The sequence below is a fragment of the Grammomys surdaster genome, unplaced genomic scaffold (assembly GCF_004785775.1).
Source record: "Grammomys surdaster isolate TR1022 unplaced genomic scaffold, NIH_TR_1.0 341, whole genome shotgun sequence".
NCBI classification, from domain to species: domain Eukaryota; kingdom Metazoa; phylum Chordata; class Mammalia; order Rodentia; family Muridae; genus Grammomys; species Grammomys surdaster.
Genome location: NW_021604760.1, coordinates 4,939,535 through 4,963,766, shown reverse-complemented (window position 1 = coordinate 4,963,766; position 24,232 = coordinate 4,939,535). Strand labels below are relative to the sequence as shown.

General features: G+C 37.5%; 1 protein-coding gene across 2 annotated transcripts; it reads right to left on the bottom strand.

Moving 5' to 3' along the window:
• Window positions 1-844: 844 nt before the first annotated feature.
• LOC114630550 (cytochrome P450 2J5) lies at window positions 845-24,025 on the bottom strand. 2 transcript variants are annotated; one of them, XM_028778789.1, is made up of 9 exons: window positions 23,671-24,023; window positions 22,987-23,149; window positions 19,990-20,139; window positions 19,105-19,265; window positions 12,997-13,173; window positions 9,102-9,240; window positions 7,832-8,019; window positions 5,568-5,706; window positions 845-1,355 (listed from the first exon to the last, which is right to left on the bottom strand). In XM_028778789.1, exons 1-9 carry the CDS (start codon window positions 23,878-23,880, stop codon window positions 1,177-1,179), a joined length of 1,506 nt encoding a protein of 501 aa, XP_028634622.1. In that variant the 5' UTR covers window positions 23,881-24,023; the 3' UTR covers window positions 845-1,176. The 2 variants fall into 2 exon arrangements, with proteins under 2 accessions (XP_028634622.1, XP_028634623.1); XM_028778790.1 differs by lacking the exon at window positions 5,568-5,706 and having other exon boundaries at window positions 1,248-1,355; window positions 23,671-24,025.
• Between the last annotated feature and the right edge of the window lie 207 nt (window positions 24,026-24,232).

Genomic DNA, 24,232 nt, shown 5'->3' with positions numbered 1-24,232 from the left:
TAAAACCAAAACCCACTTCTCAGAGTGGGTCTGAGATTAAATAGCTTCTGCAAGGAGGAATGTCTGGTAAGAAAAGCTTACTGGCTAAGCCCTCTGGGCCTCTAGGTATCTCATTAGCATGGAGAACTCTATTTTGAGCCTACATGACTACAGGTCATGTGTCGATGTGAGAAGCATGACACCTGTTCCAAGTCAGGATTCTGGCAGGGAGCTGAGAGTCAACTAACTCTCTGGTGTGTGCCCAACGAATCTCCAGGTCTTGACCTGCTCTACCTTACCAAACTTCCTACATGGTTTTGTATCTCACATAAGCCCTGTGCCATCAAACACATTACAGATTTCACACTTCTCAATCTAATCCTTTCCCATCAGATGGTGGAATTTCTGCCCTTATATTCAAGTTTAGATGAAGGAAACAGAAGTTTAAATGTCTTCATGCAGTCAAATGACTCCTGTGGTTTTCTCCAGGTGCCCCACAGTAATGTTCCTCACCTTTCCACTTTGGCACTTAGCAGGAAGATTGGCTCAATAGCTTTGAATGAACACAAGAGGACAAAAGCTATACCCCAGGAGTAGAGCTCTGGAATTTGCTGTTGTGACTGACCTATATCCTACCAGAGGATCCCGTCTTTGCTATTTAGTTACTGGGTTAGACCTCTCCTCAGGTCTGTCATATCCTGAACCTCACCATGGTGTATGAATTTAAAGTATGTCTTGGTAGACATACTTTGTAAACACTCTTTTGCTTTCTCTGTTTTAAGAACTATAAGCTCCTCCCTGAATATAAATTTAATAGGTCAGAAGCAAGTACACACCTATGACACATTCAAAGAATGAGAGAAAATGAAAATAACTTCTATGTTATTTATGATTCAGATAGATTTTAGTTTACAATTTCCGCTGATTCTGACTCATATAAGTACTTTATTTATGCAAAGAATCATCATTTTCTGTACCCTTCACATGATAAGATATGTCACTGGGCATATCAGTGATTTACCCAGAGACAGCATCGAGATAATAATTGTCTTCAAACTGGAACCATATTTTTAGTCTCCACCCTTTTCATATTTCCCCAGCCACCTTCATCCTATCCCTTCCCCTGTGAGCAGGCCCCAGTAGCTCAATAGTGCATATCACCTCTTCCAGTTCTCCATTCTCTTTTCTTCACTAACATCACAGTCTAGGGACAGCGCAGATTCGGTGACTGACTGGGGAAAGGGTGAGGCCCATTCTGAACTTCAGGCTCAGCTTCTCATTGGCTGGAGGCTTGAAGGTGAATTTTTGCATAAGGGCAGTGAAGAAAATGAACAGCTCAGATCTAGCCAGTTGTTCTCCAAGACAACCTCTCTTTCCTGTGGGATGAAACAGAAGGTGAATCACTTTCTCTATTGGTTTTAGTCTCTAGAGACTGGTATCTCAAGTATCACTTCCAAGTTCTGAGTTGACCCTACATTTTATGTTCAAATGCTGATTTATGTCTGCCATCTTCCTAGGTTCCTGAGAGCACAAAATCTGTAAATCCAAAATTATAAGTCAGATGCCTTTATGGGCAGGTAGATGTTAATTACAACAGTGTGTAGAATGGTAAATATTGGAGTCCAAGAGTGATCTAGAAAGCCTAACAGCTTTCATAACGCAGTTAACACACACCACTGATACAATAGACCATGGTTCAGCAACAAAATTATCAATGACTTTCTACACATAAAAAGAAATATAAACAGGCATGTACCTAAAGTAAAGGTCATTTTTCTCCTTACTTATTGAATTACTTCTTTGTTGCCTTTACTAACACTGGGGAAGATGAGCTCCTCAGACATATAGAAAAAAGAACCATATATATATGTTATGTATGTATGTATGTATGTATGTATGTATGTATGTATATATTTGGCCAGGAGATAATGACCTCAAGATCCCCTGGGATATTTTCATTATAGAAGACGGTGGAGAAATTTGTCATAATCATGTTCACAGGGCTTCTTTGTTAGTAGAGCCGGAGAAGAAAGACAGGGCTTATGGAAATCAAGGATCAAACCCTCAATTACTCTTAGCTAACGATCATCTGCCAGTGAATAAGTGAACTTTCTGTACAACTTGATCTCTTCATAGAAGAAAAAGGTATTAGTTAATAATTCAAGTTTCTAGTCTTCATTTTCAGACATGTGTTTTTTAGCAGTTGGTTGGCCGAAGTTTATTGTGAGAATTTAGACCTTTTCCACAATAAGCTAATAATATGTGTCAAATATCACTGTCAGTTTGGTTTTGCTGGATCATTAATTCAAATTGCCATGCACCCATGACCTTATAAAGTTTAAAGAGATCAGAGGGCAACCTTTTAAAATCAAGTGTTCTGAATACTGTAAGATATTCTAAAAGAAAAACCAAAATATAGTGTCCTGATTGGTGAGGCATCACCTGCTGTTTTTTTCATTTTTGTTCAGTAACTCTTTGTACAATCCATTATCCAGTCTATATTGTACAAATAGGAGGGCCTACATATGCTTCTAAGCAAAGCAACAACTAAGTAAGGCATTTGACATCCTCCCATAGACTCAACCATAGGAGGTGCTATTTAGACAACTAGTTTTCAATAATGATTCCTTCCTTGATAAGAAATAAGATGCCCAGGTATATGACAACATCATGTGTGCTTAGGTCATCCCTGCAGTACCTACTTGTAGCAAAAAAACATAGGTACATTTTTTGAATTACCAAGGTCAAGTGCAAGAATGTTATACTTTTTTTTACATCAAAGTTACACTTTGATCTTTCAAGCAAAATTTATCACAGTATAAACATAGACAAGACCATTTCTTGAACTTTACACTTTTATAGGGCTCTGGTTGATAATCCAGCTAGCTGTAGCATTACATTTAATCTTAATGAAAAAGGTTTCTATTAACCACAAAATTAAGAAATTTTCATCTTTAACTTTGTCTTCAGCCATCCTACATAAAGTTATGGTAAGAGAAACAGAAATGTCAACTTCTTAACTTAAATTGACTTATAGAAAGGTTCTCAGACTGTCCAAGACAACTTTTTCATCTTATCTGACCAATCCTAAATTAAGGAAAGAAGATTCCATTCCAGTCTCCACCCCTTCCAAAGAGAACAGACTTCATTTTCCTCAGTCCCCCCCCTTTTTTTGAAGGATACTTTCTCTCAGTGCAAGTTCAGTGTTCTTGTGTGAATTCCTCTGAACATCGTGGCAGGCATTATACTATGTCAACTCCAAAGATGCTTTTTACCTTTCTTTTTAAACATGGTATTAAATAATATTACAAAATTGCCCATAAATTCATGCTTCCATTTTGATCTCTGCCTTCCCTAGATTATTGAAGAAATAAAACTGTTTTTTTATAGGCAAACCTATCCAGTAACCATGTGTCACAATAATACTGTGTCATAATTTGTGCTTGTGAGTTCCATGAGTGGTTAACATATTTCCACTCTTTTCATTGTTTTCCAGTTACAAGTCTATGCTGACTACTTTTATGTCAACTTAAAAGAAGCTAGTATTTAGAAAGAAGGGATCTCACTTGAGAAAGTATCCCCACCAATTTCACTCATTGGCATGTCTTTTACATATTCTTAATAAGTAATTGACAAAACCAGGGAGGCTCAGTTTCAAAGTCATTATCTAGATTAGAGAATAGGTTTGATATTAAGAACCAAAATTCTTTGTCCCTTTCCAACTGCTTATGTCATATGTTTTGTTGCATGATAGAAAGACCAGGTTAAATCTATACTTGGTTTATCTTCACAACACAAAATAGACTTTTGAATTGTCTCACTAATAAAAGCAGAGAAAATGGCTTTTGTTAATATTCTTTCCAGGCCTACCTCCTGTAAAACAATTATCTTTAATCTTATTGATAAGGAAGTGTCTCTTATCATAAACTGTCCTTTGCTTAGGTTATAAATAGAGACTGTAAGATTCATGAATATCTTTGCAGTTTGTCCTGACAATGCAGAGGTAATAAACTCATGTCTATTTATATTTGTCAAGAGAAAAATATCTGTACTTCATTATTCCTGGCAGGTTGCCTCTAGAAAGTCCAGAAGAAGTATGGAGAAAAGTAGCTATGGTCCAAAGGCACAAAATCCAGACAGTTGTTGTCGTGATATTAACTCTAGATATTTTAGTTTTCTACCTTCTTCTCAATATTACTAGTCTTTACTCTTGCCTGTGCAAATAAATTTTCTTTCTCTATATAAGAAAGGGTTGATGATAACAAAACATAACTGGTCACGATTTTCCCTAGGTTACATGCACTGAAAATTTGATGCTATTCCAATCAATGACTAGTAGTTTTCTTCCTTTTTGACATGAGGCTTACCTTGTGGCTTGTCTAGGTTATCAGAATGCAGTGCAAGTTATTGTGTGATATTGTTTAGCATGGGGGATTTTAGCACCACTATATGAAGAACAAGCTGCTTGGCTGGAGGGGAAGAGGTAATAATGTAAGAACAACATTATTGTTTCAAGGATAGACCAGCAGTCAACTAGCTGATTCCCTACTTTGGACTTGTAACATGGTTGAGACTGTTTTAGACTATGAGGACTTTGGAAGTTGGAATAAATGTATTTTGCATTATTCTATGCTTAGGTATGGCACCTCTAGACTCATATATTTCAACAAGCTTATGGGAGCCAGGGAGTTGAACGTGGTGGTTTCCATATACTTGGCCCATAGGAAGTGGCACTATTAGGAGGTGTGGTCTTGTTAGAATAGGTGTGGCCTTTTTGGTGGAAGTGTGTCACTGTGTAGGTAGGCTTTGAGGCTTTCTAGTGCTCGAGCTCTACCCAGTGCAGAAGAGAGTCTCTTCCTGGCTAGCTCTGGATCAAGATGTAGAACTCTCAGCTCCTCCATTATCATATCTGCCTGCATTCTACCATCCTTCCCATCATGATGATAATGGACTGAACCTCTGAGACTGTAAGCCATCCTCAATTAAATATTTGACTTTATAAGAGTTTGCTTTGGTCATAATGTCTCTTCACAGCAATGCCACCCTAAGACAGATATTATATTTTAACTAGACTTTAAAAATGTTGTTAAAGCCTATAATAAGCGTCAACTTCTATAGAGATGTGTGTAAATCAAAACATGATTTATTTCATCAGGAGTCTTTAAAATTACTGTCTTGTATATTTGTTGTGTTAAGTAGGGAGTCCTTCCTCCTAGCTTCATCTAATTTCCTTATTAATACTCAGTTCTATTTCTGAGTAGTACGTAGGAGAGCATACTTTTAAAATAACTTGGAACATTGAAAAACTCTATAAATATGGTAGGTAGGTAATCTACTTTCTTATTATTTTATTTTTTATTGAGAAGAGGCAGAGTTGGGTCTCTAACCCTATATTTTAGGAAATAAAGCCAGAGAGAAATAAAGGTGATCTGAAGCAGTCTCTGTTGAGGAAACACTAGAAGTCAGCAATAGTGAGAAGAACCTATTGGCAGGCCATCATGGAGAGGATACAGTTGAAGCAGAGGACTGCAGGGAGAAGAGGGCAGAAGAACTAAGATGACAACTCTTTCCTTCTCATCACAACTCACCCATTGAGAATGGCAGAAAGGATTCTCTCTTCTTAAATTGTCCATTCTCCAAAAAATGCTCTGGATTGAACACTTCTGGAGTGGCCCACTCTTTGGGGTCCCTGTGTAGTCCAGTCAAATTGGTGAGGATCCTGGTTCCCTATAGGAGGCAACAAAGCACCAAAGCTTGATATCTGGAACACATTCAAGTGGGAGTGGGTCTCAGTCTCCCATGCTGGAGACTCTTGATATCCTAAATGTTTTCACTCTGACCAAGCCACTTATTACCTGTCACTTGCACTATCTACACATTATTTCCTTTTAATATGTGACACATTGCAGTAGTTGACTGTAATTTCCTCAGGGAAATTTTTATCAGCACATTGAACATTACAGAAAACAGCTGCTTAATAGACAGAAGTTAGTATGTGTATGTCTAGGAAATGGCCTGTAAGCATCCAAGAAAAGATATTAAGTCTTATTTTTCATAATGGTCAGGTCAGTGGTACCATAATCTCTACTTCTCTGTTCTTTTCCATACAGTGTTAAAGAGACAACACATAATCAGACCACAGTTAGTGAAAAATTTATTGATGCATCAGAAGGCACTCCTGTTTAGGCAGGTACACGTATAAATCATGCTATGAGATTTTTCCCTCACTGGGAAGCCTGGGCCATTGTTTCTCACTTCCTCCTTATTGTAGCCGTCCACACTGTTCTCCTAGACTCAAACAATCATCTACCAGGTTTGTTCTGCTCCTCACTCCTCATTTGCATCATACACAAAGAATTAGACTGTTTTCTCCTGGGAACTCCTTATGACTTATGAGTAGCTATTCCATGGTCTAGGTCTCCTCCAACCCCAAATCAAGGATTTAAGGTATTTAATGAATTTTGGCTTGATTTATAAAAAAATGATTTCAGTTTTGACTATTATATCCTGCATACCTAATCTCATTGTATTTTCATCTGGATCCTATCAAATGAGTAAAGAAGCTATGAGTGGTTTTGTAATACACTCACGTAATTGTTGAAGTTATCATTGGAACTAGGCTTTCCTGCTGTCAAGGCCACAGCTTCCAGCTATTTTGAGTCCTATATCCCCAGGATAGATGTAAAAATTGATGTTTAAAATCTTCACTTGATGCCTAGAGTTAAGTAAATGTATAGTGACAATGCACTCAGCACCTGGGTAATCCAGAACTAAATTTCCAGCCATGAGATTTACAATGACAAAGGGAAGACTAAGAAAAGCAACTGCTTTTCTGATGCTAAAGAGAAGGTGGTGGGTCTGAAGTGGAGAGTATCCTCAAGAAAAATATATTTTAAGGTCCTAGATCTAGTTTCTCAGAGACTGATCATAGACAGCAAAAATGAAACTTCAGTTATTTGTCATAGAGTGGGAATGCTAATGGTTGGGAGAAATGGGTAGTAATGTCATCAGTATTCAGTCTGTGAAGACAGAATTGACCACAGATATATGGAATAAAATGGAAATAAGATCCTTTAATGTCGAATGGAGCAAATACTATGGGTAGATCAAGGGAAGATATGAATCCTTGGAACAGGCGTGGTTCTGGATCCCTTCTCTTGTTGCTTTGTAAAAGAGAATTCTTATGCAAATGCAAGTTTTCTAGGACTCAACTTTCTAATCTAGAAAATGGAGATTGATAATTACTCTGAAATTAAGAAAATGTTTTAAAAGAGATAAAAGTCTACAACATGATCTGATTGCATAATAAATATTATTCCCTTCTTCACGTTCTTATAATTAATATTTCACATCAGAATTTTTGTGATATTTTGGGTTATAAATAAAAACTGGAAATGTGCCCATGGGGACAATGTTAGAAACACTAGTCATACTTTGGGTTTGGTCCATGATCCTCAATTGTGTTTTACATAATAAATCCTATCTTTTGAGGAATGTGAAGAAATTCCTAAACTCAGCATGGCAGGTCACTAGTCTCCAGATCTGCCCAAATAGACAGTGTCTGAAATAGAATTTAAGCCATCTAGATGCTCAGATTAGCACAAGACAATGATGAGATTGTCCAAGGGAAATGAAATTAGGTTTTGCCTAAATATCATTGATCAAAGAACTGTCTGTCACAGCTTCCAACAATATATGCAAAAAATCATTTAGATATATGAAGAGTTTTATATCTTTTTCTCCAGTTGAAACTATTTCTTAGGACATGAATATCCATCACCTTTGAAGCTTAGGTTCTGAAGTTGATGTACTACATGGACTGGGGTATTTGAAACTGGGAATGAATAGTTACCTTTGGCAGGTGGAATCCATCAAACTTGGTATCAACTGCCACTTCCCTGGCAACATTCAAGGGGATGATGTTGCCCATCCTCTGCACCTCGTGGATGACAGCATTGGTGTAGGGCATGGACTCTCGGTCGGACAAGCTCACCTGCCTCTTGTGGCCAATTACTCTGTCAATCTCTGCCTGTACATTTTCTAATATAAAACAGGAGTGTCCATTAAGTTTTCATTTTAACTTCATATTTCATCAAGTTTTTTACTAAATAGGTGTTATGGAATGTAAATGAATTGTTAGTCATGATTTGGAAAAAACAAATGTTCCATGACATGAAAAGTATACCTATTCTTGTATGCTTAAATCTTCTAAAACTGTGAAGAAGAAAAAGAGTGGAATGGGACACTCTCCCTCAGTCAGTGGAGGGACAAAAACAATGTATAAACTATAGCAATAGGGACATTGGTGGCAGTGGGTGGAAGGATTTGGTGTAGCCTGGTAACACATAAGGTTAATGTCACTGGGCTATAAACCATGTCAGCTCCTAGCTCTCTGGGTGAAAAACAGGTTATAAATCTTTTCTTTTGAAAAAAAAAAAGTGTGTTTAACATTCCTGGTGCTTATCGTAAGAAGGTAGTACCAAGGATAGTTCTTCTAGATGGGGAGAACTTAAGATACTGAATTGTTGGTTGAAGGAAGACAAGATATTTTGAAATCAAGGCAAGAATAAGCACAGGTCCTAGAGACGACATGTAATGCAGCAAAACTGCATACAGCATGGGTCAGACTAGAAGTCAGAGAGGTGACGTCACAAGATGTCATGTTTCAAGCTTTCAAGCCAGGGAGTCTGTACAGTATTCAGGGGGATATTTTGCCAATGCATAGCAAAGAAGAAGAAACGGAAGAAGTACAAGGAGGAGGAGGAGGGAAAGAGGAGGAGGAGGAGGAGGAGGAGGAAGAGAAGAGAAAGGGGGAGGAGGAGGAGGGGGAGGAGGAGGAAGAGGAGGAGCAGGAGCAGGAGAAGAAGGAGGAGGAGAAGGAGGAAGAGGAGGAGGAGGAGGAGGAGGAGGAGGAGGAGGAGGAGGAGGAGGTTGTAAAAACGTGTGTACCCTGGGTCAACACTGTCCTAACAAAACATCTAGATGATGTGTCTTTTCATAAGTTCACATTGCATCATAGTTGTTTCAACTTTGCCATCCAACATTGCCATCTTCTGGTTTTATCTGAGACACAATTTCCAGAAGCATCATTTCACCTTGACCATGACAAACTACATGCTCACTTTGGATTTCTGGGTAGACAGTCATGTAGAGCAGACCCCATCGCAGTGTAGTGGATGTTGTTTCTGTTCCAGCCAAAAAGAGGTCCAAGGTGCTAGAGATGAGGTTTTCTTCATTGAAACTTGTAGTCTTATCTGGGTACTAAAAAAGACAATGTGTATTCATTTATCCAGAAGGGTTTTTTTGTCTCTACATAGAAGGTTCCCATCATGTTAGGTAAAATTAAAAGGCAACAACCACAGGGAAAAAAAGATCCTCTGTATTACTTTACAAGAAAACACAGATATCATAATTGAGCTCCTGAAATTAAAGTTTGAATGCCACATAGCAAGTAGGCAACAATGCAGTTATTTTTGAAAATACCTGAAATAATAATGTTGATTACAAACAAACCAATCATTATACTAACTTTTATAGTTAAAACCTCTGTTTTCATCAACTACTTATCAAACCCATTATTTTTACCTTCCTTCTGGAAACTTTAATTTGTTAATATAGTTTCTCATGTTACAAGCCTATATCTAAACACTGTATAGCCAGCAACATCTCCTATGAGAAGACAATGTATTTGTGGATCACTGTGGGAGTAAGATGTAGGAAACGAAGGAAGAAATTTACTTTCTGTCCACTGCAAGAAGAGCTGTTTAAATTACTTGAGTCACAGATGACAATGTTGATTCAATGCTATACTTTAGCAGGAGGTTACTCAACTCAAACAACATCCAGATTGACTATATTTCTGGGTTCTGTATAGAAGAATGGATGGTGATAGTAAAGGGAGAGGAAGAATGCAAAAATGTCATCTAAACCTTAAAGGGTAAATCCTAGCACATAGCTCAATGTTTCATTTATCCCACAGTAGAGACTGAGGCATTCTAGATAACTAGTTTTGGATATGACTTAAAATAAACTAGAATTCTAAAGGTTAATTGCTACTTTTGATTTTTGTACAGTTCTTTAGATGTGGCCAAGAGAAAAGGGATGCAGAATGTAAAGGTAATATTTTGACATTTTTCAAGGCTGTGAGTCAAATATCATTCAACCCTTACCTTTCTTTCTTGAGTTGATGGCACTCCATGTGCGTAAAATATTCACCTTATGTTTTTTCATCTCATATAGATGAAATAAGACTAAATAAACAAAATTAAAATACCTATGTCCTAATCTATAGAACATGTCCACATTACCTAATTCATCAAAAGAGATGTTTGTGTATGTACTTAGTATGAGATTTTGAAATTAGAAGACATAGTTTAGCTAAGTAGCCCCAATGTAATTATAAGATTACAAAAAGGGAAAAAAGGATCAGAGTCAGAGAGAATTGGAGGACAATTGAAGAGAAAGATCAGTCCAAGCATGGAAGTTGAAGAAGCACCTGCAAGTTTAGGTGTAGTAGACAATAGATCCTTGTGCAAACAGATGTGTAGCAATAATGTGTTTGTAAATTGTGTGAAGTTTACTCTTATTCATGTGCTGATATCTCTGCCCTCATATCTTGTTTCATTGTAATGCTTACTCAAGAATCTCCTGTCCCGGGGACGGGGGGTTCCCGGGTGGGTGGGGGATGGTGTAAGGGGACAACATATGAAATGTAAATAAAATATCCAATAAAAAAAGATATTGAAAGAATTGGTTATTAAATAAAAAAAAAAGAATCTCCTGTCCCAAGTTTATGTAAACAGCTCTTACCATTTATGCTCTGCCTTGTCAATAAGTGCTGATCACCCAATGACTGGGTGGAATAAAGAATAGATCAGGATGTCTGCCAACCAAAGAAAAGAGAAAGGGAAGAGAGGGAGGTTCAGATCAGTGAGGAAGGTGGAGGATTTGGAGCCATAAGGAAGGGGCCCAGAAACAGAACCTGGAAACATACCGGAAGCACAAAGAGCCAGATAATAATAATATGCAAGTATCATGGGATTGGATTGGGAGGGAGTCAGATTAGCATAGAGACTAAAGCTATATCATTTAATTCCTCAGCTATTTAGGTGCAGTTTTAAATAATCTTGGTTTCTTGTGCAGTCAATGCCAGACCAGCATAAAATAAAGAAATACAGCTGCCAGATTAATTTACTGTTACATTTATAGTGAAGAAAATTCATTTATGCAGATGAGCATTGGAGAAGTCAGGAATGCTAAACATGCATACTTATTGCTTCAAAGGATAGGAAAGCCTACTTATCTTCCTCCCGGAATCCTAGGAATGTATGCAGTTTACAACCTAGTGGTCCTTTGCTATCTGTAGGGTCAGATATTCTCAGAATCTCCCAGAATTTACTGTTTAATCCCATACCCTTTTACCCTAAGTGCTGAGCATTGCTTTTCAGTCTACTAAATCCATCCCAATGAGAGTTGTCATTTATAATTTGCAACAGCCTAAATTATTTCTACATTATCTCAGGCCAGGCCAATCTCTTCTCTGGCAGCCAATATGTTACCTCAGTCATTCTCCCTAGGCCTTAAATCTTTAAGATTGTCTTCGAGTCAACAATACCTATCTTTGTGGGAGAAAGATGCCAGATATAATATTTGTATGTACTATAGACTACTGTACAGATGTACTATGGACTATTGTAAATGTAAACAGATCTTAAGGTTTGTTATACTCACTGGACTTAATTGTCAAAAAAATTATCCCCAAAATTGTGCTGTCCTTCAATATGGCTAAAATCAATGACCTGACATTAGATTCTAGAAGTTTGTATCAGTCATGGACAACTAAGTTAAGCTGAACTGACATTCATTCTTACCACACTTGGGTTGTTTTCCTGCAGGCTAAAAAGCCTGCATGAAACCCAATAGCTGTTGTCCAACAAGAGGTACATGAACCATTAGGAACCATTATAGTACTGAACTACTTCTTAAGATCTAAAGAAGCAAAATATTCAGAGCAGCAACTCTATAAATTTGTATAAGCCAATATAAATTTAATTACTGGTTTCCTAAGCAAGATATTGAAACTTGGAAACATATGGGAGGCAATGTAAAAGCAACCTCCAAAAAGATCAAATCCCTGTCAATTGCTTTGCAATCTGGATTGCAGTAATGTACACATTAGATCCACCCCAGGATGATCATAAAGAGGAAGATCTTCCAGACATATCTCAGCAAAGGGCTAATGCTCCCACATTTAAGGAGACTGATTTAGATATTCTACTCCCCCTTTCAAACATTACAAATTTATGTCCATGTACAACATATATTCCTTCTCATCATTCCAATTCAGAAACTCAGTCTATGCTCCCCTACTTCAAGAGACTACTTAGGGAAGATGAGGAAAATTATTGGCAACCCTGGACCACAATCCCAGCTAACAAAGTTGCTTAATGAATTGCCTTAGTGAGAAACTGTCTCTTTTGGGAGAATCTGACCTTCAGCTAAGAAAGAATTTCCTGTTCTTAGAGAACTGTTGCCCCAGGACACTCCAGGAAAAACTACAGAATGCTCCGTTGGATGACTAACCTTATCTATGGATAGTTGATAGAGTCCCCATCCTGTTCTTTGTCCCCCCTTCCTCCTTTGCCTACAGTATATCTTGTAAGCCATTTCCGCATTAATGTAGACCTTGACAAGTCACCATTTGCTTGGTCTCGTTCTCTCTCGCCCATGTTCCTTTCAGGTGAGGTCCCCCTCGACCCCCACGAATAACTGGACCCTTGGGTCAGTCAGAAAATAATGAATAGAACAATGATTTACTAAACCCTATGACCTTAGACATTTAGAAGTGTTCTAGAAGGTGGAGGAGCCCTCACTGTCTACTTTCCAGAGCATCTCCTAAAGAGGATAAAGTGTACACACAGTGTTAATGCAGTGTAAATACAAAATGTTATCAAGAGCTTTTGTTATTAAATGGCCAATTCCTCTGTAAGAAGATGATACAGGGAGCATTTTCCTTACCTTTTGCATTTCCGTTAGGAAAGCATCAATAAAGTCTCTTGGTTCATCTGGGTTCCAGTCTTTCTGGTGTTTCTTGATGATATGAGAAATAAACAATTTCAGTTCTTTCCAGTTTCTGAAAATTTTCTGATGTGGTCCAGGAAGATATTTCATTATACGTGGAAAGCTATTGTAGAGCTGGTTGGGGAAATAAAACAACCATAGAGACCCATGGCATCAATTTCAGGGTTTTAAAGTCAGTCTTGTCTTATAGTCTTTGTTTTTTTATAGTGAAGAAGTTTCCTCTGAGTCTCCAATCCCTCTTCTTTATCCTAATGGATTGTTTCCCTGTCATGTCACCACCTCTCCTACCTAGAAGATAGCATTTCATGCAGTAGTTATCTAGATTTAAGCCCACAGCCAGTCTAAAATTTATAGGGTTTCCAGAGGAAATATGTGACAGTTTAAACACACGGCTACTGCGCTGACTCTACCCCTCCACTACATTTCCATTACACTCACATCAAATCCAGTGACTTTCCATTGTAGGTTCTGCTGAGCTATTTCTTGAGTACCCGTTCCATTTTTCCTGCCAGTGTTATTCTCTGTGATCCAACATCCTTTGTGCTTGCATCATTTGAAGAAGCTACATTTGTTGCAGAATGTACATTTACAGCTATAACTCATTGGTCTCAGAAAGATCTCCTGTGGGTTTCACATAACCCCTGATCCTGTTTTCATGAAGCTCCTTTTAAGTGCTCCCTCCTTGGAATTCTGTCTTCCTGATGATTCTCAAAGTGGTAGCTGTCTTTTCACTCTCTCTCTATTCCCTGGCCATGATTTATTTTCCTCAGAGAAATCATCAGGAACATGTGTGTTTGAGGTAATTTTATACCATCTTGCCCCTTTAATATGAGATGATCTGCATACCAGTAAGACAGTATTTTTATTAAAATAATGTGGATCTTGAATAGACATTTATTACTATCATGTGGAAAATTAATAGTATGATAGAAATGGCACAGAAATGGTATGGATATTAGTTCTAATGCTTTCTAGCTATAATAGCAGAATAATTTTCTAGAAGTAGTAGTAGTCGTCGTCTCCATAGTAGTAGTAGCAGCAGCAGTAGCAGCAGTCATAGTACCAGTTCTAGTAGTTTTTTTATCTTAGTAACCTAATCTCCAGTGAGGTTCTTGGAGATAATGGAGGCTGAGGAACTCCAGCCATATAATGATAGTAGACCATTGTATGTAATTGTTCTTTTACTTCTTCACCAGCATGTACATATAATGATATTTTGCTTCATCTTTCTAAGATTGTGTTGTGAATATTTACAGAGGTAACATATGTTCAGTTGTCCATAAAATGCCTGGTGTTCATGGGTATTCAAAAATAACAAAAAGAAAAGAAAAGAAGAGAAAGAAAAGAAAAGAAAAGAGAAGAAAAGAAGAAGGTTTACTATTTTCACTTTCTAGCCTCTGTTCCTTTCCTAGAATTTCTTTCTTTGAGACACATACTCACAAAGTCAGCTGAGTCATACACTAAACTCTCTTGAGTTCTCAGACTCTGAATAACCTGGATGAAAGCAAATGGAATTGCTGCACTAGGAGCTACTGCGAGTAAGAGGAAAACAGAGGATAACTTTGACAATAATAATGACGATGATAATAATAATAATAAATATTTTCTTTTCTTGGGTTAATATAGAATAATTGGTCACTTTTGTGTAGTTAGTTGCATAAGGCTGTAAGAACAGACTTTTTGAAGACTTAGTGTGATATAAAAATGATATCTCCATGCATTATAAAAAAGTCTATAAAATCAAAGCAAATGGCATGATCTGAAATGCAACCAGTAAAGGCAAAACCAAAAATATCTTGTGGGAAATCAATATTACCATTCTTGCAGAATTTTAAAAACAAAATAAATAATTATGTTAATAAAATACAGTGATGATCAGACTGGGTAAAAAGCTGATATGGAAATTTTACAATGTTTCAAATAGATACATTTAAAATATAAAGTTGCTGCCCACATAACACAATTTAAAAAGAATCAATGCATATATCAACTCTAGTCAGAGAAAAGGGAGTCTTCTGTTGGAGTAGATGGTGGTTAACACAGAGACCAACTGGCCAATATGTAAAGAATAATAAGATAATAAGACTGTCCCGGCCTAAAAAAGACACCTGTATCACAACTTCTTCTCTAGGCTCAGGGATCATTGCATCAGAGGAAGTAGAAAAGATATGCAAGGCAGAAATAGCAGATGATTCCAAGGAAACAGTGTCCCTCAGACACAAGAAGGCAATTACATGTAGAAACTCACAGTGGTTGTGATAGCATGCCCAAGAGCTGTGTAGATGCAAGCCAGACCAAATGCAATCATGGAGAGTGGAGATATGTAGGCAAAAACTACTATTGCCATATTAGGAGTCCTACTAGCAATTGATAGACAAACAAGCGGTAACAACAAAAGAATGTCAAAATGTGTAGATGTAGAGAGGAGGTAGAAATAGAAGAAGCTGGGAGAAGGGGTGGATATGATGAAAGTACATTGTAAGAAAGACTCAGAGAACTAATAACAAATTTCAAAATTATGACCACTAAGGAGAAATACATCCATATGTTTCTAGTATTTTTGTTGTAAATAATATAGAGTAAAAATTCACAGAAGCAAAAGAAGAAATAGTTAAGCCTCACTATTTGTAGGAAATTTGAGCACACAGAGACCAACTGGCCAATATGTAAAGAATAATAAGATAATAAGACTGTCCCTAAATACTCTAAATACTCTAAATACTCTGAGGACTAAATACTCTGGCCAGAATCATAAAGCAAGAAAAAAAAAACAATGGCATAAGAATTAGAAATAAAGGGCTGGTAGGTAGATTAGTTGATAAAGTGCTGCATAACCATAAGAACCTGAGTTCACAAAAACTGCCCAGTGTGGCAGTGTGTGCCCCCATACAGTGTACGGTGGAATGGAAAAACAAGTGGATCCCCAGGTTCTACTGACTCTCTTCTAGTGGATTTGATGAGCAGCAGGTTCAGTGTAAAACGTTGCATGAAAAAGTACTGTGGGGAGTGCCTAAGGAATAAATTCAAAATAGTCCTCCACGCTCTGCCTTCAGATGAATATATGTGTAACTTCACATACACACACATGTACACACATGCACACAGACAAATATATACATACAAGAATATGTACACCCAAACACAAATATGCCTACACATGGACAAAAAAATGAAGGTGATGAAAACTTTCATTATTTACATACATTATATTTGGTGATGAAATCATTCACATAATACTTGTATCAAGTACAGCAATTCCCAAAGTAGATCACAACAACACCGTAAAGCAAAAGTCAGTTTCAAAGAAACAATAAAGAACTGGAATGTCACCAGTTTAAATCTTCCAAAGATTTTTTTCAGGTTTTTGTGATGTTATTTTCTTTGACATCTTAAGTCAAGAGAAAACTTACATGTGTGTTCATGTGAGTATGAGTGTATGTGCATTTCTAAATGTGCATGTGTGTGCTTTGCAATTTCATACATGTATGTGCACATGTTTGTGTCTATGTGTTTTTAAACATAAATACATGTGTGTGCATGTCTTTAGATATATCCTCATGGATTGAGGATTTTGTGTGTGTGTGTGTGTGTGTGTGTATCAGCATTTCAAAAGCCAGGTAAAATTTGAGACACAGCCATGAAGTAACACAGATGCTGTCACACACATACACACACTCCACACCTTTCAAAGCTCAATTTTCTTCTTTCCTCTGTGTCTTTTATGAAATGTATTATCTTTCTATTTAATTTTCCAATCTTCATAGTTTTCTTGGTCTGCATTTCTTTATGGGCTTCAAAACTTCTGCTTTTACAAAACTTTAAGGAAGGAATTTAGATAATATGTACTCCTACTTCATAAATTAACATGAGAAATAGACACACCAACAGGTGGTCCAATAGCCCAATTATTTTGATCAAGAGTATGTTCTAGAAACACTTCGACATAGATACTTTTTCTACCTAAAGCATCATGGGATGATAGTATAACATGGTAATATAATTATGAACGTCTATGCTCAGTCTTCAACTCTGGGGATTCTGACTAAGCTTCTCTAAATCACCTCTGGAGACCATAATTTAAAAGTCCTGCAGTTCTGAAGTAGTGATCTGTGTGGGATAAAGCTTGAGAAACATTGTGAAAGAAGCCTGAAAACTCTTTCCTGCTAAAATCAAAGTGTTGATGCTTATTCTCTTGATTCATACTAGCAAAGTCATTTCTATCCTGAGTACATTGTGTTATGTATGCCAAGTAATAATATTCCCAATCTTATACAGCATTCCAGGTTAATGTTCACAACAGTTACGTTTACAAGGTAAAATAATCTTATTTCAATACAAGTAGAAGTTATGACTGAAAAGTCCTCTTTATCAATTAATGGCAGCCAAATATAAACCTAATCATAACAAGTGGTGGATCAAAAGGAATCAACTTCTGTTAAATAATGTCAGCTGCAATAGTTTTAAGTATAAAAGGCACACCATTTGTATTTGCTTTGTATTTCATTTAAATATTAATATGAATAAATTGAGCTCATCCTTTCAATTAATGAATATCATTTTTAAAATGTTAACTGATTTTAGTATATACATATCTTATTAACCTTTGAGTGTTTCTTAGCAGATAGAGTGTGGTGTTCATACTGAACCAAGTGTCACTGATGCTTCGTAGGCATAAAGGTGATAGGAAAGAGTGCAAATTTAAAATAAACATTTTACAAAGTAAAACAGAGAAACATTTGATATAATATTTCCTATTATTGAGAATCCTAAAGTCAACAGAGTAATTTAAGGAATTTGTATTGAATTTACATTCTAAAAATTTCTATCTGTTAGGAGACAGTGTCCCAGGGTCATGAGAGTAGGTAATCCGTCCCTACACCTTACCATCTACAGCTCTTGAGAGAGTGGGTCCTGCACATTGACTAGGCAGCACAGTAAAGCTGACCCTGGTGGCAGCAGGCAGATGAGCTGGCCCCAAGCATGCAACCATGAGACAGGTGGCCTCACAATTTGTTTACCATGAGAGCAGTGTGGACAAAGGAGAAATGCCATCTACCATCCTTGCCCCTTGTCATCTACTGCAGGCAGAAAAAGCTGGCCCTGCCTCATTTCTGCTGTGTGGTGGCAGAAGCAGGCCTGCACCTTGCTTGTGCAGCATAGTAGAGCTTTCCCTGGATATGAGGGTGGCTGGTGAGCTAGCCTTGAGGTCATAAGCATTGGAGAGCTTGCCCTGCCTCTTGTCTGCTGTGTGGTGGTGCCCATGAAATAGAGATACCCTCCTGCCTTCTCTAGGTCCTCATCACTTATGTCTGGCAGGAGAATTGTCCCCATGGTCATGAAAGCAGGAGACTGGCCATGTCACTTTCAGCTGCAGGACTCAGGAGAGCAGGCACTACACCTCAACTGAGCAGCAGGATCGAGCTTGCCCTTGTTGGAGTGGGGGTGCATCAGTTCTGAGGGCATGAAAACAGAAGAGCTGGTGAGATAACCACCACAGATATCTCTCAGGCCCAGATCCAGAGATTTGAAATAGCTCACCCCAACATCTAACCTATAGATAAACTATTGAAGTGCGTGAAGGGGCAAATCCTACATATCCAGATCTACAGTTTGTGCATGACACAGGACAACAACAGGATATCTGTCAGAAGTTGAAGTGAGGTTTCAGTATTGATAGAGTAGCAGTAGCCAGAGACTTTGTACCAGAACATATAGCCATTGCAATGAACATTACCAAGTAAAAAAATGTATGGACAAAAGGGTACACCATGGGATACACTATGATTCAACTATAGCTTCTACAGAAAGACTTTTTTCTCCATTGTCAGGAAGGTTACAAGTGTGGAATGCAGTTATGAGGGGAAAGGGGAAATAAGTGGGATTGGTGTGTATGATGTGAAATTAGCAAAGAACCAATAAAAGTTTTTAAAATTAAATAAAAATATATATTAGATTTAAGACAAAGCAAACATAAATGAAAACACCATGACCAGTAACACTCTCCAGAACCTCAACCAAGTCAGGAAAAGTGGTCCTTCTGCTTACCTGGCCTGCCATTGAAGTCTGCAAATATATGACCTCATCCAGTAACTTCAGCAGCATCTGAAAGTGACTGTCCTCATACTCAAAGCGCTCCCCAAAGGTGACAGAGCAAATGATGTTTGAAACTGCATTGTTGATCTTAAAGTGAGGATTAAAAGGTTGTCCTGGAGGTGGGCAAAGGGGAAAATGTGTCCAAATTTATTTGTTTCTATTTTCTATGGAGATTTAACTCTATGTGATATATAACATACATAACAGAGAAGTATATGAGAAGCTGTGTTCACAGAATCCTACATGAGGCTGAAGTTTATCGAGGACTCTGCCAGTGTCTAAGAAGCCAGGTTGATGGACAGGTGTTAAATTATGTGTGTTTAATGATATCTTTTGTAGCTTTGCTGCAGTACTCAAGGACAGGGTTGTGGTAAGACATTCACCAATTGATTACAGCAGAGTGCAAAGCCTGGAACAAATAACATAATGGTTCACTTCATTGTTAACTTGTCTGGACTTAGAATCACCATAAAAACATGCCTCTGTATCTGAGAGTGCTATACCAGAGAAGTTTATCTGAAGCAGAGAAAAGTCACCCAAGTGTGGGAAATGGCATCTCACAGGGTCCCAGATTAAATCAACATGAGAAAGAGAGCTACCACCAGCACCCTCTATGAACACTGTCTGTATGTTTAGTGTGACCCACTATGTTATCCTTCTACCTTCAGAACTTCCTTGCCAAAATGGACTTTAAGGGTACTTAAATTGTAATTCAACATAAACTTTTCATTTATAAATTTGCTTTTGTCAAGTATTATGTCAGAACACCAGAAAAGTAGTTAGGAACTAATAAATAATTCTTTATGACATCCCAGACATGCCCTGTGAAATGCCTACCTCCCTCCTCTTCTATGGCTTCCACAAGATGATAGGCCTCCTCCCGCATGCGCTGCTCTAAGCTCTTCTTTCCAAGTCCAAAGTTCCTCAGTGTCATCAGGGCAAACCTCCTTTGCTCCCTCCATGTCTGGCCATTAGATACAATCAAACCTACAAAATGGAAATTTAATATAACAATAGTGTCATTCCGTTATATAAACATGCAGCAATACTAGAGACATGAGAATTGATGTTTGCAAAATTCCCAACAATGGACATAATGGTCAATATTACTGACATCTTATAGCATCAAGAACTTCAATAAATTTACTCTCTGTAATTTAAAACAGAAACTCCATGAGATTGTCAAAACCACCAAGGTGCATTTTTCAAATGGAAGTACTGGTTAGTTTTTATTGTTACGTGGGAAAATGAAATTAAAATTGAACAATTGCCTAAAACAGATTGGCCTTTAGTTATGTCTGTGAAAAAACTTTACTGAGTGATGATAAATGTGTGAGGATCCAGCCTCCAGTCCAACATCCCTGTTTACACGTGACTGAGTTGTACAAGAAAGCGATCTTAACATGAGCCAGTGTGCTAAGAAGTAAGCACTGTTCTTCCATGGTTTTCACTTCAGAACCTGCTTCAGTTCCTGCCCTAACTTGACTCAATAATGAGGTATAATTCAAAATCATTTTATGAAAATTATCCATTCTTCCTCCAAATACTTTTGGTCATTGTGTTTTTCAGAGCAATAGAAAGCAAACTAGAACAGCTAATTGAGAAATAAGTATGAAAAATACAGGGGTTCCCAATGTCAAAGACACACTTTTGTCAAAAGTCACATAACTATAAGTAATGATTTATGTTACAGTAGATACCAGGAGTACACTTAAGTATATACTCTTGCTTTATAGGAGAAATTCTATACAAGGACAACATTAAATTTTACATACATGATTTCAAAAAAAACAAGGAGGATGAGTATTTGAAACAAAGGAACAGATAAAGACAGGGGAGAAGATGTAGGTATCTCCCCAGACAATCCTTTGAAGACAGAAGTGATACCTATACCTCTCTCTCTCTCTCTCTCTCTCTCTCTCTCTCTCTCTCTCTCTCTCTGTGTGTGTGTGTGTGTGTATGGGTTTGTTTGTATAACTTCTAAAATGCTTTTCAATATTCTTTATTGTTGGTGTGGCCTGTCCTATCCCAGTAAAATGACCATTCTTTACATGGGTTACAAGACCTTTCAAGCTTACCCTCTGTGACCCTTCAGTAACTTAGAGCTGGCTTTCCTCTCTTTTTCAGTGGTACTTTAGGCCAATACTTATACCTTTTCTTCCTTTTTATTTATATCAAATTATAATAAATGTAAATATTCAATAATACCATTATTTTCTAAGAACTCAGAAGTAAAAGCATCATTCAGCTATATGGCATAGCTACTCAAATGCTTGCCCTTGTGCCAATTTTATATACCTCAATGAACTTCTTATAGTTAGAGTGGTCAGGATAAAGCAGTTGACCATCTTGTAGGGTTTCCACTTTCACTATCAATTACATTTTATGTACATATCCACCACAAAAAAGAAAAAAATACAGATTTGAAAGTAAAAACTCAGATAGCGAATGAATCTTACTTTATAACCTATATATTTTACTCCTGGTAATATACCCAAAGAATGCCATATCCTACTATCTTAATTCTTTTTTACTGATGTGATAAAAACAATTAGACTAAAGAAACTCATATAAAAAGAGTAATTGAATTAGGAGCTCATATCTTTAGAGGGTAATAGTCTATGATTGTAATGGCAGGGAACATGACATTAGGCAAGCAGGCACAGTAGCTGAGAGTTGACATCTTAGGACACAAACCTGTGGCAGAGAAAGATATGTGGGAATAGTATAGGCTTTTGAATGCTCATTGACAGTCCCGGTGACCACCACTTCTCCAACAAGGCCTTATCTCTTAATCCTTCCCAAACTTTTCGACCAACTGAACTCCAACTATTTAAATATATGAGCCTAGGCAGTCTATTCTTATTCAAATCTACCATAAATATATTAATTCCAATGTTTATTGTTGCTGTACTTGTGATAGCAAATAAATGGAACCAGCCCAGATGACCATCAATGAATGAATGGAGAATGAGAATGTGGTAAATATACAAGCTAGAATATTCTTCAGATGTAAAGTGAAATGAAATTGTAAGGAATAAAATGATGCAATTGGGAAGTATAACTGAGGAAGACGGCCAAACCCAGAATCAAAGAGGCATGCACATGTTCTCTCACACGTGCATCTTACCTTATCTTACATGCATGTGTGTATATGCATAGGTATAAGTGTGGTATAATATACCACTTAGAAAAGAGGTGAAGAAATGGAAATATTGGTTTTTGAGGGGGCATCAAATGCAGGCAAAAGTATACGCTAGTCTTCAAAGAGGTTATAAAAACTTGCTAGTTTACTTTTTTCTTTTCTTAATCATTTCATTTGTTTATATTTCGAATGTTATCCTCCTTCCCGGTCTCTTCTTCATGAACCCCTCACCCCATCTCCCACCCCTTTCCCTCTAAGAGGGTGCTCCCCCACCCACTACCTACAATATGTTGAAATACTGGAAATCTTCAACATAATGTTGAAAACCTCTTCTTCTTTCATCCATATTCATTTTTGAGAATTGTAAACTCTTAACATCCTCAATAATATCTGTTGATACTCACTCTTTAGCTTTACCTTAAACTAAAACATCTTAAACGCAAATGCTTTATTTTATAAATATAAAGCATGTCAAGCAGCACTCCCATGGCCGTGTTTATTACCTTTCTACTTACATTTCCTCATAGAAGCCAACAACACATGGCTCTCCATCAGGAAATGCGGGCAGCTTCCTTTAAAATTACATTTCACAATGAAGTTTCTTACCCATTCCTATACAATTGTGGATAGCAAAGCACATGTAATATGCCATAAAAATTACCATACACATTACCATGGTCAAGACTTACCATTATTACCAGTGATTCGTTCTCTAACTGGACTCGTAAAGCGATTCACAAAATTTTGGTCCAGTTGCGTAAACATTTTTTTGATTAAAGGCAGTCCCGATACAACCACCGCTGATGATCTGCCCAACTCCAGACTAAATACATTCCCATATTTCTTCATAAACTGAAAAATATTTCAACAGTAAGAGTTGAGTGTGCCCATGTCTGAGGATCCAGGGATGTCAGACCTGTGCACAGTTAGTTGACTTATATTGAAGTTCTATATGATTTTGTGAGGAGAGATGAAAATATTTCTGTGGAAAGCACACCTCCCACATACAAATAAGTAAATAAACATAGAAAAAGTTGTAAACTTAAAGTGGTTTCTTTTGATCTAAGTTCTTTAAGAAACAATAGACCAAATAAAATACACAAGAATAAAAGAACAAACAAAACCCTACCACTCTAGAGCAGTAGAACAGGTTTACAAAACAGACTACTTTCAGGGTGCCAACATTGTAAAGGGAAGAAGAATGGTGTCTATTGACTGGAAGAAACAGAAGTTAAAGTAGGTTTACCAAATTCACACAATAAGTTTTAGAGTCCTGTACCCTGTCCTCCTTTCTGGGCCCTTGGAATGTCCCCAACCCTGCAATTTCGGATTAGTGTCAGGACACAGACAAGACACCCTCACTCCCTTCTTACCTCCTGAACCACCAAGTGGTTTTTCTCAAAGTCTATTTGAAAGAAGTTGCCCACGAAGGGCAGACCCCAGGGCCCTGGTGGGTAGTTTTTGGGGTGCTGGCTCCTGAAGATTTTAACCAGGAACAGGAAGGTGACAGCAGCCAGTAGCAGAGTCCTGAGACAGAGTGCTGCCCAGAAGGAGGTCACCAGGGAGCTCAAAGAGGCAATCATATTTGGAATCCTAGCACACTCCTCTTTAGAAAAGAAAACAGAGAAAAGTAGGTCCACTATGATGGAGTTACAGTGGGTATTCCAATCCTTTCCTGTTCCTTGATGCTCCTCTCAGTACAAGTCCTGCTGTGGCTTGGTATACTAACTGTTGGGTGAAGGAGCCTGGTATTTATTTCTAGAAATAATCCACACAGAGTTTGAATAGACCAAGCTGGGGGAAATTGCTTACTTCCTTATAAAGAACTGTTTTGGATGGCAGGGAGACTCCTAGGTTTATGATTTCCATACTCAGACCACAGTCTTTGACCTGCTGTTTTCCAGTAAACCTTTCACCCAGTGTTCATAATCTGCC